We start from the raw sequence: 19,681 nt of genomic DNA, 5'->3' as shown, positions 1-19,681 counted from the left end.
AGATGTGCTGTGATGAAAGGACTGTGTTTGAAGTTTTAAATATTCTGTTTAAAAGATGAACTGCATTCCGCTCACATCATTTATACTAAAAACATCTTTGCTTATTATTTTCGATTCTGTACTTTCCAAATATGCTGCAAAAATCTCCATCTGCTAAGTCTGGCTGCATCCATTTTAACTGTGGGCAGCCCTGTTCACTTCCTGTATTTACCTGTAGCTCTCATTGGCCCTCTTAGGACTCATCCCCCCTCCCTTCCTGGCAAACTCGAGAGCGAGAGAGATCATAAGCCTAGGCTTTTTACTAGACAAACAGGAAGTGTATAAGGTATTTACTGGCAGAAAAAAGAATTTACTATCCAAAGTTAAAACAACAAGAGCAGAAGATTCTTTTGTTTGCTTCTTCAAAAAAAAAAATAAAAAAATAAAAAAATTTGTTTATGCACTTCAGTTAGGCTACTTTCACACTGAAGCGCCGCTAAAGCACCAGTCGTTTTTGCAGTGCTTTAGCAGCGCTTTTCGGTAGCTAGCGGGTCTGTTTTTTTTAAGGTCACGTGACATTGTGACCTAAAAAAAAAAAAAAATTGGTAAAAAGACCAGTTTTGCGGCGGTTCCAAATCGCTTCTCATTCATTTCAATGGGCAGGGGTGTTTTTGGAGCGCTATTTATAGCGTTCCAAACCCACCCCAAAGATGCTGCTTGCAGGACTTTTTTTACCGTCCCACAAGCGCACCGCCCCAAGTGAATGGGAGGCAATTTTCAGGCGCTTAACATTTCTAGTGCTAAAATGCCTGAAAACTGCCTCGGTGTGAAAGGGGTCTTACTAAACATTGATGTTTAAGCAAATACAAGAATATGTAATATAATCGTTTTAACCACCTCAGCCCCGGAAGGTTTTACCCCCTTCCTGACCAGAGCACCTTTTACAATTTGGCACTGCGCCACTTTAACTGGTAATTGCGCGGTCATGCAATGCTCTACCCAAACGAAAAGCTGAATTAGACTTAACGGTAACTCCTTTTCTGAGAGTCTTCCAGGACAGCCCATGAGACCTTGGGCTCCTCCTACCAGGACAGGAAACACGTCACCCCCACCAGATAAAAGGGCGGTCCTCCAGGCCCATGTCAGTATTCTCAAGAACCGTAGGACCCTGCAAAACATATGCATAATACACATAACTTCAGACAATACCGGGTGGGAATCCGGCTGTCCTGGAAGACTCTCAGAAAAGGAGTTACCGGTAAGTCTAACTCAGCTTTTCTCCAAGCATCTTCCAGGACAGCCCATGAGACGATGAGCCAGAACTTACCAGTCTAGGGAGGGACAACTGCCTGAAGGACCTTACGACCAAATGCCTGCTCCTGAGCTGATAGGAGATCCAGGCGATAATGTTTAATGAAGGTCGAGTAACTGGACCAAGTGGCAGCCCTGCAAATTTGTTCCGGTGAGGCACCAGCCCTCTCAGCCCAAGACGTAGACAAGGCTCTAGTTGAGTGCGGAGTAACAAAAGGTGTAGGGACCTCCCTAATTTTGTAAGCTTCCAAGATGGCTTGCTTTATTCATCTAGCCAATGTGGCTTTAGATGCACTATTCCCCTTGTGAACTCCAGAAAAGAGGACAAACAAGGCATCAGTTTTCTTAAAGGTCTTCGTGACCTCAAGATAGACCAAGAGAATCCTTCTTACATCTAGAAAACTAAATTTTCTTTCTAAGTCGCCCTGTGGCGAACTACAAAAGGTTGGCAATACAATGTTCTGAGATCGGTGGAATGTACTTGCCACCTTGGGAAAAAAACCTGGATCGGTTTGTAACACAACTCGATCCTCAAAAATCGTGAGGAAGGGCTCCCTTACTGATAGGGCCTGCAACTCACTTACCCTACGAGCTGAGGTAACAGCTATAAGGAACACAGTTTTTAATGTAAGTAACTTAACTGACATACTTTCCAGAGGTTCAAACGGAAATTCTACCAGAGTTTGAAGTACTAGGGACAGATCCCACGTTGGACAACTTCTCACTACTACTGGTCTGGCCCTAGAGATAGATTTGAAAAATCTGGCTATAGTGGGATTTTCCAGGAGAGAAAACTGGAGGAACACAATAATAGCTGCCGCCTGTACTTTTAAGGTACTGACAGAAAGACCTTAGTCGACATCCTCTTGGAAAAATTCCAAAATAGACGGAATATCATGAGTTAATCTATCATTTTCAGATAACCATGAGTTAAACCTTTTCCAAACTTTGGAATATATGGCTCTAGTAACCGGCTTCCTGCAATTAACGAGAGTCCTGACTACTTTGTCAGAGAACCCTTGGGCGCTCAGTATCTTTTCTTCAGATACCAGGCCGTCAAGTTTAAGGAAACCACCTGAGGGTGTGATACTGGACCCTGCAATAATAGGTCTTCCCTTTTCGGAAGACTCCACGGAGGCTCTGAAACCAGACTATAGCAGGGAAAACCATGGCCTCTTGGGCCAAAAACGGGGCAATTAGAATCAGATCTGTCTCTTCCAGCCGAAACTTCCGGAGGACTTCTGGAATCAGTCTGATTGGCGGAAAGGCATAACATAGGCCTGGAGGCCACGGGTTTGCCAGAGCATTGATCCCCAAGGCTTGGTCTGCCGGGTTCATGGAAAAGAATATCTCCGTCTTGCGGTTGTTTCGGTTTGCGAACAAATCCGCTACGGGATAACCCCATCTCTTGGTGAGGTCTGCAAAGACTTCGGGATGAAGGGACCAGTTGTCTCGGTCTATCCTGTGACGGCTGAGATAATCCAGGCAATTGTTTGTCCCCTTCAGGTGTACAGCAGAAATAGAGGCTAGATTCCCCTCTGCCCATGAAAGGATCTCCTGGGCAATGGACTGAAGCCTCCGGCTTCTCGTGCCTCCCTGCTTGTTGATATACGCGACTGTCGCTATATTGTCTGACAGAATTTGGAGGTTGTGACCCCTGATCTCCATCTGAAAAGACTGGAGGGCTCTCTGGACTGCAAGCAGCTCTCTTTGATTGGATGAGGCCCTTGCCTCCTCTGGGGACCACTCTCCTTGTGCTACTGCATTGCTGAGGTGGGCCCCCCATCCCCAGGAACTCGCATCCGTGGTAATCCTTCGGGAAATGGGAAAGGACCATGGGAGACCTCCTGCTAGGTGCTGACCAGCTCTCCACCACCACAGGCTTCTTTTTATCCTGTCGGGAAGCCAGATCCTTGACTCCAGGGACCTTACGTCCCCGTCCCAGTTTCTTAAAAGAAACCTTTGTAACGGACGCTGACGGAGTCTCGCCCATGGTACTGCGGGAAAACATGAGGTCATAAGACCCACTGCCCTCGACACCTGTCTCAGAGAGACCGACTGGTTGGTCTGCAATGTTGACATAGTCTGGAACACTTTGGTAATCTTCTCCTGAGGAAGGAAAACTCTTTGGTTCACTGAGCAAAAATCGTAACCCAGATAAGTTACTTTCTGGGCCGGAATCAAGGACGATTTTTCTTTGTTTATTAGCCAGCCTAGGGACTGTAAAAAGTCCTGTACAGCCTGGAGATCCTCCAACAGCCTTTGGTATGATTTTGCCACTATCAGGAGGTCGTCTAAGTAAGGGATAACCGTTATTGCCTTTAATCTTAGTGGAGCCAGCGCTTCCCCCAACACCTTCGTAAAGATGCGTGGGGCTGAGGAAAGACCGAAGGGGAGGGCCTGAAATTGAAAATGTCGGGTCCCCATACCCGTCTTCACTGCCAATCTCAAAAACTTTTGGAAGACTGGATGGATAGGGATGTGAAGATAAGCATCCCTTAAGTCCAACGTGGCCATAAAGCAGTTTGGGTATAGTAGGTTTTTGATTGTAAAAACCGTCTCCATACGGAAATGCTTGTATCTGATGGACTTGTTTAAGGTCCGGAGATTCAGGATAAGTCGAAACTTTCCTGCCGGCTTTCTGACCACAAATACATGGGAATAGAATCCCTTGCCCTGCTCCGATCGAGGAACAGGAATCAGTACTTTTTGATCTAATAAGTCTCCGATCTGGAGACCCAGAGCCCTCGCTTTCTCCCGATCTTGTGGAGGAAGAGTGACCAACAAACGTTCTGGTGATTGGTGAACAAACTCCAGCCTGTACCCGTTGGTCACTAGGTCCAGGACGAAGGGGCTCAGAGTGACTGCTGCCCACTGTGGGATGAAGGCCCTCAATCTCCCTCCCACCGGGGAACACAAGTCACTGCGGCTTGGCGGGCTGTTGAGGAGGGTTAAACAGCACTCCCCCTTTGCCTCTGCCTTTGTGCACAGTCCAATGCTTTTTCGGCCTGCTGTCCTTTTCTCTAGGACTCTGTTGCCTGCTTTGGCCACGAAAAAATTTTCTGGCTGTCTGAACTCTTTTTCTCTGGAAACGCCTTTTTCTTATCAGCCGTGCGTTCCAGTGCCTCCTGTAGACCTGGGCCAAATAAATGATCGCCAGTTAAAGGAAGGCCACAAAGGCGCAACTTGGAGGCCGAGTCCCCTGACCAGGTCTTAAGCCAAAGGCTTCTCCTGGCCGAGTTCACTAGAGCCGAAGTCCTGGCTGACATTCTTACCGACTCAGCGGAAGAATCTGCCAAAAAACCCACTGCCTGAAATAGGAGAGGAAAAGACTTTAAAATTTGCTCTCTGGAGGTACCTGCTGACAGATGTGACTGAATCTGAGTCAACCAAACCTCCAGATTTCTGGCCACACAAGTGGAAGCCAGAGCTGGTTTCAGGTTTCCAACTGCCCTCTTGTCCATTGGATCCTTAAGCGTACCCATATCATCGAACGCCAGGTCCAAGTTTTTTGAAACCTTTGAAAGAGGTGCGTCTAACTTGGGATTCTTATTCCATGGCTGCGCAGTGTCCTCATCAAAAGGAAACATCCTTTTTAGGTTACTAGAGAAGAATGGTTTTCTCTCAGGATTATCCCATTCCAGTTTAATAGTATCAACCAAAGAACTATGAACTGGAAAAACGATTTTCTCTTATGCAATCCTTTATACATAAGATCATGTTTGGATAACTGAACCTCTTCCTCTTTTAATTCAAGGGTAGTATAGATAGCCTTTAATAAGTCATCTACATCCTCAACAGATAACTTAAATCTTGAGCCTCGAGTGGATTCTCTATCTCTGGGCTCTGTATCTGACCCTGATTCTTCTAGAGAAGAACGGGTAGATCTGACCTCAGCCTCAGAGTCCTCACTCTCTGCCTGCTGCGGAGTGCTTACTGACGCCTTCAGTGAAGACGGACTCTCTGCTGGAGTCTGGAGCTTGTCAATAAGCGTTCTAAAGGAACTGAAGGTGGACGCAAGCTCATCCCTAACAGAAGTAAGCATCTTCTGGCAAGAGGCAACCGGGTCATCCTTTACTAGGCCTTCTATACAGGAGCAACAGACTGCTTTGCTCCATGAGGAGCTCAATTTGTTTGCGCAAACCGCACATTTCCTTTTAAGTGGCTGCGCTTGGGCCTTGTCCTGAGTCTTGGTCTGCAAGACAAAAATAAATGACCCACAATGTAATTAAAGCCACCCAATCACTCCGTAACACCACGTGCAGGAGGGAAGAAATGCGTCCCCTTACACCCACTACTACAGAGGGGGGAGGGGGAGGGAACACTCACAGGGATAGCAAGGTGGTGACAGAACACCCCAGGCTTAACTGTGAGGTGCTGGTGTTGGGAAATGCATCCGCTGCCTGTGCAGGTACTGCAGGAGGATCCATTCTGCCCCTCTTGGTCATCCACAGCCTGGCTACTTAACACCAAGAAACACCAGCAGCCAGCGTTCTCTGTTCGCGCCGTTTATGAAGACTGGAACCTCGTCTCCGACGCCCGATGATGAGGTCATATGCCCCGGAAGTAACCCTCTCCAGGCACTTCCTGTGGGCAGCTTGGAGCGCAATAGCTCCGCCCCCTCGAGCGCTGCTGCTTCCTCCATTCCCTACTCAGATCAGCCACGCTGTCGGCAGGGAAGGACAACCGAAGCTCAGCTGAGCTATAGTGCAATGCACTGCGATAGGGGCACGACCTCACACCGGTCCTGGCCCTCTCCAGGCACTGAGGACAGGGAACAGCAGCACAGCCAACCTCCCCAGCGGTGTGCTGCTTCTGGCAGAGGAAGAGGTAAGTGATATGCCCCAGAAAATAGCCAAACAAAGCCCCTGCTTATAAGGCCTATGGGAGCAGGTTCCATGAACATGTTACCCCCCGTCCGGAGGAAACACAAATAACTGACAAGGCCTTGGAGGACCGCCCTTTTATCTGGTGGGGGTGACGTGTTTCCTGTCCTGGTAGGAGGAGCCCAAGGTCTCATGGGCTGTCCTGGAAGACGCTTGGAGAAATTTGCATCCTTTTTTTCCCCACAGATAGAGCTTTCTTTTGGTGGTATTTGATCACCTCTGTGGTTTTTAATTTTTGCGCTATAAACAAAACAAAAAAAAACAAAAAAAATCGACAGATTTGAAAAAAAAAAAAACAAATATTTTTTACTATAATAAATATCCCCAAAAATGTTTTTAAAAAACAAATTTCTTCATCAGTATTTTCCGGTGTATAAGGTGACCCCCTAATTTTACAGGTTAACAGTTTTTGCCTGTACTTACCGTATAAGACCCCCCCCTTCCGACGCTTCATATTTCTTCACTTCTGGAGCTAGCGCCATATCCTTCTTCCTGCTTGCTGGAGCCAATCACAGCGAGCGATGTATTCTATTAATGAATACAAAGCCTGCTCGGATTGGCAGAGGCTGTAACATCATCTGCCCGCGCCTCTCTGACTCTCAAAGCCAATCCAAGCAGGCTACTCTATGTAGCCTGCTCGGATTGGCAGAGGTTGTTACTCCAATCCGAGCAGGCTCTGTATTCATTTGAATACATCGCTCACCGGGATTGGCTCAGCGGTAAGGATGAGCTCCGGCGTGTTCGCATGCTGCACATGCCGAGCCCGCCAGGAAGTCGGCACGACGCAGCGCTAATCACAATCAGTGAGACATTTCCCGATCTCTGCAGCCGCACATCGGGAAATGTCTCACTGCTTGTGATTAGCGCTGCGCCGTGCCGACTTCCTGGCGGGCTCGGCACGCGCAGCACGCGAACACGCCGGAGCTCATCCTTACTCAGCGGTATATACTGTATGTAGCCGAAGCTACATACAGTATTACCGAACACCCAGCAGGCATCCGAGGGGCTGACCCGGTGTATAAATCGACCCCTGCTTTTTGGCCAGTTTTTTTAAATGTAAAAGGTCGTCTTATACGCCGGAAAATACGGTACTTTCTGTTATAAAACATATTCAAGAAAGAAAAAAAAATGAATTTCTTCATATATTTTAAGCCAATGTGTATTCTGCTACATATTGAGAAAAAAAATCCAAATAAGTGTACATTAACCTCCCTGGCAGTATGATGTCAGATTTTTGTGTCTCAAAGCGGTACAATTGTTTTGCATAGAAATTTGGCATTTTATATTGTAGGCCTGTAATTCTTAGCAATAACACACTTATATCTGTCCACCAAGAGTCTAGTAGGCATCCCGGGTATGATAAAGTTTGAAACACAAAATCATAAATTATAATATAATAACTATAAATAATAATAATAAAATGAATTTCCCCACGATTCACTATCGCTCAATTCTGCAAGTGTTTTAATTTACTATCGCTGTTTTCTAGCTGGTCTAAAACCACTTTTGATGTAAAGGGACACTTTTTAGTTGCTATGGACAATCTCCAGTTTCCAGGCAGAAAGAACAGTATATATAATATAAAACTGCATGCAGGGCACTGGGCCAAAGCGCTGGGGACAAAAGGGTTGTGAAATAATTTCATACAGTAATGTAATCTGTAAGATTGTACTTTATGTATTATGAATTTACAATTTTTTGAATTTGCCGCCAGGCTCTGCCCATGTGCGTCGTGACGCTCGCAGGGAACGGAGCCCGGCATGCAGAGGCATCGGGCAGAGGACAAAGTACACGGGCACAGCGGGGGGACATAGCAGGATCCTGGGGACAAGGCAAGTACACCGCACCAGGATCCTGCAATGTAATCTCGAGTGTGGCTCGGGGGTTACTGCTAATGGTACTAAAATTTAACCTCGAGCCACTCTCAGGAATACCGCCAGGGAGGTTAATTGGCTTGTGTGAAAGTTATAGCATCTACAAACTATGGTATATATATATATATATATATATATATATATATATATATATATATATATATATATACTAGAATTTACACAGCTTTAGACGCTATACTGTAACGGTGGTGATCAGTGACTAATTGTGGGACCGTGATAGGGTGGCGGGCAATGTGGCTCTAACAAACACAGGCTGAGAGGATCGCTAACTGATGTTGGTAATGACACCAATACCGTACACTGACACTGTACTAATGCCACTGGCTGGGAAGGGGTTAACATCTAGGGGTTAACTGTGTGCCTAGTAAAGTGTGCTGCTTTTACTTTGTGATCAGGTAGTTTTATCTCCCTGCTATTCAGGGAGAAGAAACAGCCAGATTGCTGTTTCCTGTAAACAGAGTTCTGTGTGTTTGTAAACAAAGAACTCTGTGCTGTGAATTGACAAAGCTGATCAGCAGGTTTCGTCCAAAATCATTGGCTGAAATCGGCTGCCAAACTCATACCGTGTCCAATCACTGCACAGGTCAGCAGGGGACCCGCACATGTGCGTGCCAAAGCCAGAAAAAGGCCACACAAGTACATGTAACCGACTATGCCTATGGTTGCCACCCGCCCGCAGTATATTTACTGGGAGCAGTCAGTTAAAGCGGAACTAAACCCATTGATTTAATGGTTTTCCACAACAGTTACCTTTGAGGCATTTTGTGAACGATAACTGTCAAAGGTGTTTGAATGGACAAATATGTCTGGGGTTATAAGTGACCATGGCAACTGCAGCTCAAACAGAGGCCAAGATGGCCGCTTCCTTGGCTGTAAAGTGTAGGAGGGTTTAGTTCCATTCTAGAGCAGAATTAAACCCAATGATTTAATAGCTTCCCAAAACTGTTAAAGTCAAGGCATGGCATGAATGATAGCCGTCACTGGTGTTTTTTTTTTTTTTCTCGGAACCTAATTGTTTAGCTAAATGACTGGTATCAAAGCTTATTGCATGTTCAGCACCATGGAAACTGCAGATCAGACAGAGGCTGAGATGGCAGCTTCCTTGTCTGTAAAGGAGAGGAGGATTTCATTTCACTTTATGGTGATGAATGATTTCCAGTGTAATCTAAACACTTGAGTACAGTCCATCATAGCCCGGGAAGTAATAGTAACCATGGCGGTGATTTGCAGTCACAGACTGATGTGACAATGCGCGGGTACTTCACACACACAGGCCCGTCCCCCCTCATTGTGTGAGAACACCACACTCACTCTCACACACACACAAAGAGGCCAGAGCGCCCAGGAAGAGATCACCACTTACATCTGACTGACCAGCTTCTGCCTGAAGCCTGCACTCCGCCAGTCACTGTCCGGCCCGTTCACGTCCATAGTCTCTGGATGGCCTCTTTACTTCTCACACTACAACCCCCGCAACCTGGCCGGAAGTGACGCGCTCCTCCCTGCGACCTTCCTGGTTCCTTGTCAAGGGACACGCCCCCTTCCCCGCTGATTGGTGAATGGGCGTGCATTGGCTGCCTCTCGTGGGCACAGGGACTGTGGCCGATGTAATACTAAGTATTAGGTAAGCGGTAGTGCTTGTATGCCTGTGTTTGGAGCCCGTCCCTTCTACTTGTCGCCATGTTTACGGAAGTGACGCTCCAGTCGAAGCGCTGCTGAGGTTGAGTGAGGTGCGGGGCTCCAGAGCTGTGGCAGGTAACGTCATCGGTGAAGAGGAGGCATGGGTCACGTGACTGCTCAGGTACACACCGCTATGTGGGTCCTGTGGCCCCTTACCTTTATGGCGCTCCGTTATTTCCCTTCTCTATGTTGTGTGAGGGGCACATCTGATCCACCAATCAGCTGTAAGCCCCCTCACCACCCATCTGCTACTGAGGGAACTTCAGCCCAATCTTCTCCTTCACCCCACAGTGTCCTTTGTGCCAGGTCTAGGTGTAATAGTGGAAATCCATTCTCAGCGCCCATCAAAACCTAACAACCATCATCTCTCAGTGCTGCGGGGGTTAAAGCTGTATTAAACCCAAAAGCAGACGTTAACTATAGTAGAAGAGAAGAATCTGTTGGCCGCACATCCAATAAAATCACCTTTATTACTACATATCCAAGAAAGACTCTCCACACTACATTCAAAGGAACATAGCATTCCAGCTGACGCGTTTCTTAGCTCATCGCCTATGACAGTGATGGTGAACCTTGGCACCCCAGATGTTTTGGAACTACATTTCCCATGATTCGCATGCACGCTGCAGTGTAGTTGAGCATCATGGGAAATGTAGTTATAAAACATCTCGGGTGCCAAGGTTCACCATCACTGGGCTGTGACTAAGGGCCGATGTTGGCATGAAACGTGTTAGCTGGAATAATATGTTCCCTTGAATCTAGTGTGGAGCGTCTTACTAATATGTCTTAACTGCTTGAGCTCCGGAAGGTTTTACCCACTTAATGACCGGGCCATTTTTTGTGATACAGCACTGCATTACTTTAACTGACAATTGGGTGGTCGTGCAACGCTGTACCCAAATACAATTGATGTCCTTTTTTCCCACAAATAGAGCTTTCTTTTGGTGGTATTTGATCACCCCATGCGGATTTTATTTTTTTGTGCTATAAACAAAAATTAAAAATATAAAAACAACATTTTTTTACTTTCTGCTATAAAACAAATCCAATAAAAAAAAATCAAATTTCTTCATCAGTTTAGGCCAATATGTATTTTGCTACATTTCTGGTTAAAAAAAAAATCCTAATCGTATATTTATTGGTTGGCACACAAGTTATAGCGTCTACAAACTATGGGATGGATTTACTGAATTAATTTTTTTTTATTTTTTTACTAGTAATGGCACAATCAGTGACTTATAGTGGGACTGCGACATTGCAGCGGACAAATTGGACACTAAGTGACCCTTTTTTGGGGACCAGTGACACTAATGCAGTGATCACTGCTAAAAATATGCACTGTCACTGTACTAATGACGCTGGCAGGAAAGGGGTTAACATCAGGGGCAATCAAAGGGTTAAATGTGTTGGTAGGGAGTTATTACTAACTGTGTGGGTGGTGCTTGCACTGTGAGAAGGCAGAGATCCGTGTTCCTGCTTAGCAGAAACATAGGATCTCTACCTCCCCTTCTCACAGAATGGCGATCTGCCTTGTTTACATAGGCAGACTACCATTCTGCTTCTATCGGGAATGATCAACGGGTCCCAGCGGACATTGGAGTAGACCCACTAATTGGTTCCCACTTTTTCCATCCCAGGTGGTAGCCGGTGGCATGCCCCAGACCTGGAAGTGCAAAATCACGTACAGGTAAGTGATTCTGCACAGGAGAGCTACCTTGCCACCATATTTATACAGTATACGCCTGTCAAGCGGTTAATAATGGTGATTTTAAAGGAGGTGCGGCTGACCAGATTCTTCTCTTCTACTGTCAAGCCTTAGACAAACTGGGCCAGCACCTGCGCATGCAGTGGAGGTGATGCAGGTGGAATCCAACCTAGAGCAGCGATGATCTCCTATCAAACATTTATTATATTGCAGTTTACCAATCATTAGGTGTAATGACTACATTTGTTTCCTTTTTTTAGGCTTTCTTTCATGATCTGGCCAGGAAGTCTGTTATTTTTTAACAGAACAAGCTCTATTGCAGATGTAGCATTTAGAGGGATGAGACTAACCATTTACCACTGACAGGGGTGCTTACAATGGTCTGTTTTTTTTTTATTTATGTAAAACCTTTATCCCTAAAGGAAAAAAATAAACAGCTGTAACTGCTTATAAAGTATTAGCTGGAGTTTGGCTTCAATTTGTTAGTGTATTTCAATCTGCTAGTACATCTAACATTCCCCCTCCCCCCAGACTGACAGTGCTGCTGTCCAAAGTTGCCCCCTGTTCTCCTTCATCCAGAGTGGAGGCATTCTAATACAGGAGGTGTGTTATTGGCCAGATCATGAGGTCAAAGCAGAGGGGGGGAAAAGCCTAAGGAACAAACAAATGCAACCACCACATCTGATGATTGCTAAGCTGCAATATATTACATTTTTGTTTGTATAATAATATGATTTTCAAATCCCAAGAGTCAGCAGGCAGTAAAGCTATGTCCTGCAACAACTGTTATTGGCTGCCATGATCTGGAGCCAGTCCTGCCATTTCCTGATCACTATTAGAGACAGGGAGCAGTTTAGGCGCTGTGCTGGGAGCCCATGGACGCACATCTGTGGCACGTGGACGTTAAACGACCAATAGAACAACATGTTGACCACACTCAAATTTGTAGAGGAAAATATGGTAGTTTTATCCTGAGTAAAATCACATCATGATAGCACCGATACAGACATGGACACAGCAAAGGTTAACGCGTTTCACAAATCAAGTTCACTTAAGCAGGCCATACACGGTCGAATTTCGAACAAATTTTCTTTTCAAAATCAGAAAGTTCGTTTTTTTTTTTTGTTTGTTTTTTTTTGTGATCTGATGATGCCACCATTCATTTTTCGAAATTCGGCCGACCAGGCCTTCAATTTCACTTCATGTTGCTACAGAAAAGAATTTTCGTGGGCGAGAATCTTCTTTTCTCTCCGTAAATGTTCTTTTCTTATTACATTTCTCGCACGATTCTCCCATCATTGATTAGAAAATCGTTCGTTTTTCAAAAAATTTCCAACATGTCCGATTCCGCAAATTTGATTGCCGCACGAAAATCGGCCGTTGTTGCAGCCCACTAATGGTGCGAAATTCATACGACAATTCTTTGATACGATTTCTGAAAGAAAATTCTTTCGAAATTCGAACCGTGTGTATGGACCCTTTAAAGATCAACTCCAGCCACAAAAAAAAATAAAAAATACATTAGCAGTGGGGCCCCCCTCGGGACCATTAGCCCTGTCTTGTGTGTGATGAAGCTGAGTGACCACCTACAGCTTGGAGAGAAGAGGAAAGTGCCCAGCGAAGAGTAAAGTATATAAAACAGCCCCCTCTTCCTACCCCTGATTCAATGGACAGTTAACCCTTGCAGGCCAGGAAAAGTGGGGAGGGAGGTAGGCAGCTAGTCCTCTGCAAGGGATTTTTATATTTTTTCTCATTAGTGAAAGTCTGCAGATAGGGCCCTTTCACACTGGGGCGGTTTGCAGGCGCTATTGCGCTAATAATAGCGCCTGCAAACCGACCCAAAAGTGCCGCTGCTTTGTCTCCAGTGTGAAAGCCCCGAGGGCTTTCACACTGGAGCGGTGCGCTAGCAGGACGGGAAAAAAAGTCCTGCTAGCAGCATCTTGGGAGCAGTGAAGGAGCGGAGTGTATACCGCTCCTTCACCGCTCCTGCCCATTGAAATCAATGGGACAGCGCGGCTATACCGGTGGTTTTTAACCCTTTCTCTTTCTTACAATAGCTGCGCTTTACTGCTGACGCCACCCCCACCCCAGTGTGAAAGGGCCCTAAGCATAAGAATTTTTTATTAAATAATGTGGGCTCATCTCACTGTGAGGATAATAGTAACAGGAACTCTGTGTATGTACAGTTTCCTCTGAAGATAACGAACTATACTAGTCCACACACCTGTTTTGCTATGTACAGTATGTTGGAATCTATGGGTTAACTTTTAAGTGCTTATTTTTTATTACTTGTAACTGCTATTATTGTTGGCTTTTGGTTTTGTTTTTTTCTGTGCCCTAGCAACACATACGTTTGGGTGTGGGTCTGCCTTACACAGCCATTTACTTTCATTTTTAGTAGTTTCTTTTTTTCTTGTTTTGTTTTCATAATAAGGTTTAATGTACATGGGATGTTTTACAACCTCTCCTGAACAATTTAACTTGACAAATAGTAACTGATGTATAAAAGCGTCCGTTGTGCCGCATTTAGCCACGTTTGCGTTTTAGAAGCGTTTTTTTTTTTTTTTTAATTTCAAATAGTCAAAAATTAAAAACGCCTGTAAACTAAATGTGGCTAAACGTGAGTTACCGCGTTTACAAGCTGTTGTTGGCGTTTCAAAGGCCTCTGAACATCTGTCCTAAACGCATTTTGCGTTCCAAAAAATGTTTCTAAACTCAACTGCCTAGAAACGACTATAAACGACCCTGTGTACATGTACTGATAAGATAACATAGAGGAGAGTTCAGGGGCAGCTGAAAAAAATGCCCAACTGCTCCTAAATGTCTGTTTATCAGCAGCGGTGTACATGAAACCTAAACAACTTTTAATCTCAAGGTTGGGAGTCAGAATGAAGATTCTTGATGTTTAAGATATTTGTGGTGTGATGTTTTGACAAGAGAGTGTGCAAGATAAAGACTGAATAATTAAAGTCGCAAATGTAGGGGTGTCTTGTTGTCCAAAACCGAAAGTACAGCATCCACATACCATGGTGTGGAAACTTAAAAAAAAAACTACTTGTACAAGAGACTAAATTGGGGTCCCAATCTACTTGTCCTGATTAAAAAAAAAAAAAATTCGCAAGATGGAAAATATGAAGGGTTGGTGTTTTTTATTAGGCACAGGTGTTTTCGGGAATGTCCGGGGCTTTTAGAAAACAAAAGGGGCTTTATGGTGACTTATAATTCCGAATAATTTAGTGCAGTGCAACTAGCAACAGTGTATCAAACATTTAAAAAATATATATGTCTATCAATGTGTGCTAAAGGCAAAATACATTTGCTACAATCAAATAGTGAAAATCAATCAAAATAAACAGATTAAACGTACTAATAAATTGTGATCTTCCACCCCCCGTGTTTACAAAATACATGTGTTCATCAATAGTAATTCTCCACCAGTGAATATACTTAGACCCGTGTTTCACTAGCGGGTCTAAGCAAGCAGTCCCCTATTGGGTTAATCTCAGATAACTGCTCCTGGTCTACACTTCAATCTCCAACACCGCTGTCAGTGCTGCACACTCTCAATCAGCAGTATATGAAAATCAAACAGTAGGAAATCTAGTGCTCTCTGTCAGTGTTTATTGTCGGATAAAATCAAGATAACGCACTCACATAAAAGGCACTCAGCCGTGCCATCGTTTTGAACAGGTAATGAGCTCCCAAAGTGCTTCAGCATAGGTGGTGTGACCGCAGGATGAAAAAACAAGGGTCTGGCTCCTAGTCCCAGACGCGTGTCGTCCTCAGTTTGGACTTCATCAGTGGGTCATGAAGTCATATACTGCTTATTAAGAGCGTGCAGCGCTGACAGGAGGTGTTGGAGATTAAAGTTTAGTCCAGGAGCAGTCATCTGAGATTACCCCCAATAGGGGATTGCTTGTTTAGACCTGCTGGTGAAACATGGGTCTAAGTATAAGGTGAGCGGCCATCCATTCACTGGTGGAGGCTTACTATTGATGAACACATGTATTTTGTAAACACAGAGGTGGAAGATCACAACCTATTAGTGCAATGAACTTTGGAGCTGTTTATTTTGATTGATTTTCACTATTTATTTGATTGTAGCAAATTTATTTTGCCTTTAGCACACATTGACACACATATATATTTTTTTGCATGTTTGATACACTGTTGCTAGTTGCGCTGCACTAAATTAATCAAATTATATGTTGAAGTGAGAGTGAACACTTTGAGTGTTTGGCAGCAACTTGAATATTTTTATTTTGAATATTTTTGACAAGCTATTAGGATTTTTAATTTATTTATTTATTTATTTATTTCAGGTACTTATATAGCGCTGTCAATTTACGCAGCGCTTTACATATACATTGTACATTCACATCAGTCCCTACCCTCAAGGAGCTTACAATCTAAGGTCCCTAACTCACATTCATACATACTAGGGACAATTTAGACAGGAGCCAATTAACCTACCAGCATGTCTTTGGAGTGTGGGAGGAAACCGGAGTACCCGGAGGAAACCCACGCAGGCACAGGGAGAACATGCAAACTCCAAGCAGGTAGTGTCCTGGTTGGGATTCGAACCAGCGACCCTTCTTACTGCTAGGCGAAATTTATTCACTTTATATATTTGCGCTGATTAAGGTCTAAAGATTTATGGTGATTTAAACTTTTAATGTTTTTTTTATCTTTTGCTAAAAAAATTCTTAGAATCCTCAAGCCCCTAGAGGAGTTGGAGGTTGGTATGTAGGCTGTCGCAGGGTGTTGTAGTATGGCAGGGTGAAGTTCCACCTTCTCTGGGTGGCCCTCCATCTCCAGGCTCTGACAGCTTTGCGCTAAAAAGAAGGCGTCTGCCCAGAAAAATGCCATCTGCCATTTTCAGCAGACAGAGATTCCCTGACAATGCGGAGAACACCTGGCTATGACTAGCAACTCTACCTGCCAATGGGCAAAGGGGACAGGACTGGTGCGCCTCCACCAATTGAAGATAGAGGAAGTTGTGACATCAAGTTCACAGCCCCTGGCTCACGCTGGACTGCATCTTCTTGATCTGGCCAATCTCGTCCAATCGATAGACAGCAGCGAGAGATGATGTAGGTGACAGGACAGCCCACAGAAGGGGGAGGTAGGGGGTGACGTCCCCTCCTGCTGCTTGTAAAAGCAATCCGAGCAGTTAACTAGCAGCAAGGCTAATGTTAAAAAAAACAAAAACTTCTTGCCTGGTGCCCGGAACTGCATGGCCCAGGCATTAGGTGATAGGAGTTGAACATCCCTGTGATATGACTCATTAAGATTCTTTACCAATAAAGCAGGGGTCCCCAAACTTTCTAAACAAAGGGCCAGTTTACTGTCCTTTGAACTTTAGAGGAGCCAGACTGTGGTTATTGGGAGTGGAAATTGTCATTGGGAGTAAACCGTGCATCTTTAGCATTAGGGGGAGAAATTCATCCAGCAGTGTTGGCTCCCGCTGCTGTCTCTCAGCCAGTGAGGAGGCAGATACCCGGCAGAGAAGCCACTCTCGTGCACATTGCTGGATCGGGTAAGTATTGGGGGTGCTGCAGGGAAAGCTGCACACTGAAGGTTTTTTACCTCCTATGCATAGAATGCATGAAGGTAAAAAACCTTCAGCCTTTAGAACCACTTTAAGAATATATACTTGAGTAGACTTTTGTAGACCAAATTTTAGTGTCACCTTCATATCATTTAATTAAAATATCGGCTTATAAACTTTGCAAACTTTCTAAGTTTAATTACCATTGACTATAGGACATTAAAGTTTTGAAAGTTGTCTTTTCTTGGTGATTATGTGCACTTCTCCTTTTTGGTTAATCATATGCCCTTTTTTCTCGGAAAATGGATGGAGCTGTGCCAAGAACTTGAATGTTAAAAATATATGAAGTTTATCTGCCGCTAGTTTAATTGTGCTGTCATTTTCATTTCTATGCAGTTTGGTTGTTAATGGGAATTAAAGTCGGAACTCTATAATGCTCCAAGTGCAAACGAAAAAAGGGATTTTCTGTGTTTGCTTTAATTTTCTAACGTACACTAAAAAAAAAAAAAAAAAAAAAGGCATCTGAAACCTGATGTGATAAATTTTGGTACATTTGCAATAAAAAATATTTTCTGAAATCCACAGGAACACCATCAAGTTTGACTGATTTTCTTTTTCGTATGGATGTTTTACTGGCCGAGGTATTTTTTTTCGGATCAGAACATTTTCCAGAGATGGCAGAAGACCATGAGGTTTTGAAGCCAGACCATGTATCCAAGGAACAATCGCCTGCACAAAATACCAGCAAAATATACACAAGTGTCAGGCACTCGCAGACATTACTTAACGGTCTAGTAGGTCTCCGTGATGCAGGCATATTGTTTGATGTGGTCCTCAAGTTGGAGGGAAAGTGTTTGGAAGCTCATAGAATCCTCTTAGCTGCATCTTGTGATTATTTCAGGTAGATGTCAATTTTTTTTATACTTCTGTTGTTGCTATTGCTACAAAAAAGAAACAATGTCATGTAAGGCTTCTTTCACACTGGCATATTACAGCATACATGCATTGCTAGGGTTGCTTAGTTATGTATCATGAGGCTGTATATTCTGCAATAATTACATTTTTGGTAAACTCATTCAATGAATCCAAGCTCTGCAAGCTGAGATAGCATGCACTGCATTGATGCATTCACACAATTTCACAGAAACCATGAGATAAACAAAGTTCAGGAATATTCCTTCATCCCATTGTTTTGCAAATCTATGCACACTTCAAACTGTATGACTGAATCGGTCTGATATCGCTGTTTTACTAACCTGACAGCTTATTATTATAAATAGGAAACCTTCATGTTGTTTGCAAATATTAAAGAAACTACCAGCAAGAATGCAGATATTGCAAGTCTATAGTAATGTGGACCTAAACAGAAGTTTAGGTCTGTCTCAGAAAATGGTGTTGTGCCATTAAGCTTCAGGAAGGAAGTGGGGTTATGAAGTATAAAAACACATGGCCTGTCGCAGCTTCAGGATTATCCTGAGTGCTTCAGGACTTGTCTTCAACTAACTGGTAAATGTTTACTTTCTTTTTTAGACCGCTAAGCCCCTCCTTTGTGATGCCTCACTTGTTTTTCTGAAGCAGACCCAATCCTTGGGGGTTATTTTTCAATCTACAAGGGATTCTAAAAGATATTAAAAGAATCTAAAAGATATTTTTTCACCAGAGGTCTGCTTGCATGCACTCACCATTGTCTCACCACCATTAGAATTACCGTAAATATTTGTATAGTTAGCCCTCAAACCTATGATTTGCAGTAATGTTAGTTTTACCATGCATTATCTCAACACATAACACTGGCACCGCAGTGCACAAGTACAGCAGGGACCAGTGCACCACAGTGCATGTGCCTTGTGGTGTGCTACAGTGTTAGAGGAAAAAAAAAGTGCAGGTCTGTTGTTTTTTTACATTGATGTGCATTGCCTGCGCCTTCTTAATGAATCATCTGCCTTGATGCATCACAAATTAACATGTAAAATACCTCATGTTAAAATGTATGCAGTAACACACCACAATGGAACAACATAGTGTGAAGGGGTCTTTAAAAGAGATGGACAAAGCTTGTTTGGTCATACTTTTCTTGTGGTTGACAGGAGTGCACTTGCTTTTGCTAAACTCCCCATTGAGCTATTGTGTTCTTAGCTGCCCCCCCCAAGACACAACGGTCAGCACTTGCAGCCAATGGATGATTGGATGCTGTTCAGCAGCTGCTGTTTTTCCAGCATGCCTGTTCCAACAGAAGCCAAACAGGTTGCTGTAAACATGGGCTAAATGTTGACCGGTTTCTGTTGAACCATGGAACCGCTGATATTCAGCCTCTGTGTACCAGGCTTGAGCCAGTTGATCTCCTCTAACCTGCAGTGATACCAGCAACCAGCTCCCAGCACAGGGTTTCTTCAGTCACTAACAACTTATTTGCTGGTTTATTAAGTAGATCATGTAACCTATATATGTTACTAGCTACTAGTCACGTATCTGTGCTGGTATGTCATTGCCTATATATACAGGAATAGTTGTGAGTTAGAGGAGATCAGCAGCAATGATATATAACTGCCAGGTCCACTCTAGCTGTACTGTAGTCTTTATAACCATTTGTCACTACCACACATGTGCCAAGTATCTGCACCATTTTGGCTTATCCTAAAGACACCATATCACATGCATGGTAACAATGACTTTT

At 44.0% G+C, this 19,681-nt stretch overlaps 2 protein-coding genes across 7 annotated transcripts in view; one reads left to right on the top strand and one right to left on the bottom strand.

The window, feature by feature from the left end:
• MED15 (mediator complex subunit 15) overlaps positions 1 to 9,676 on the bottom strand; it is a 106,227-nt gene extending 96,551 nt beyond the window's left edge. The window contains exon 1 of one of the 3 annotated variants that reach the window (XM_073629213.1): positions 9,435 to 9,676. In XM_073629213.1, coding sequence (XP_073485314.1) covers positions 9,435 to 9,502 — 68 coding nt within the window. In that variant the 5' untranslated portion in view covers positions 9,503 to 9,676. The remainder of the gene's footprint in view (positions 1 to 9,434) is intronic. The other 2 variants (XM_073629212.1, XM_073629214.1) reach the window with 2 other exon arrangements.
• The window catches only part of KLHL22 (kelch like family member 22), a 57,381-nt gene continuing 47,252 nt past the window's right edge, over positions 9,553 to 19,681 (top strand). Inside the window, exons 1-3 of one of the 4 annotated variants that reach the window (XM_073629217.1) lie at positions 9,726 to 9,872; positions 11,389 to 11,438; positions 17,593 to 17,908. In XM_073629217.1, the coding sequence (XP_073485318.1) occupies positions 17,628 to 17,908 (281 nt within the window). In that variant the 5' untranslated portion in view covers positions 9,726 to 9,872; positions 11,389 to 11,438; positions 17,593 to 17,627. The other 3 variants (XM_073629218.1, XM_073629219.1, XM_073629216.1) reach the window with 3 other exon arrangements.

The sequence above is a fragment of the Aquarana catesbeiana genome, linkage group LG01 (assembly GCF_042186555.1).
Source record: "Aquarana catesbeiana isolate 2022-GZ linkage group LG01, ASM4218655v1, whole genome shotgun sequence".
Classification (NCBI taxonomy): Eukaryota; Metazoa; Chordata; class Amphibia; order Anura; family Ranidae; genus Aquarana; species Aquarana catesbeiana.
This window is presented reverse-complemented; position numbering and strand designations above follow the sequence as displayed.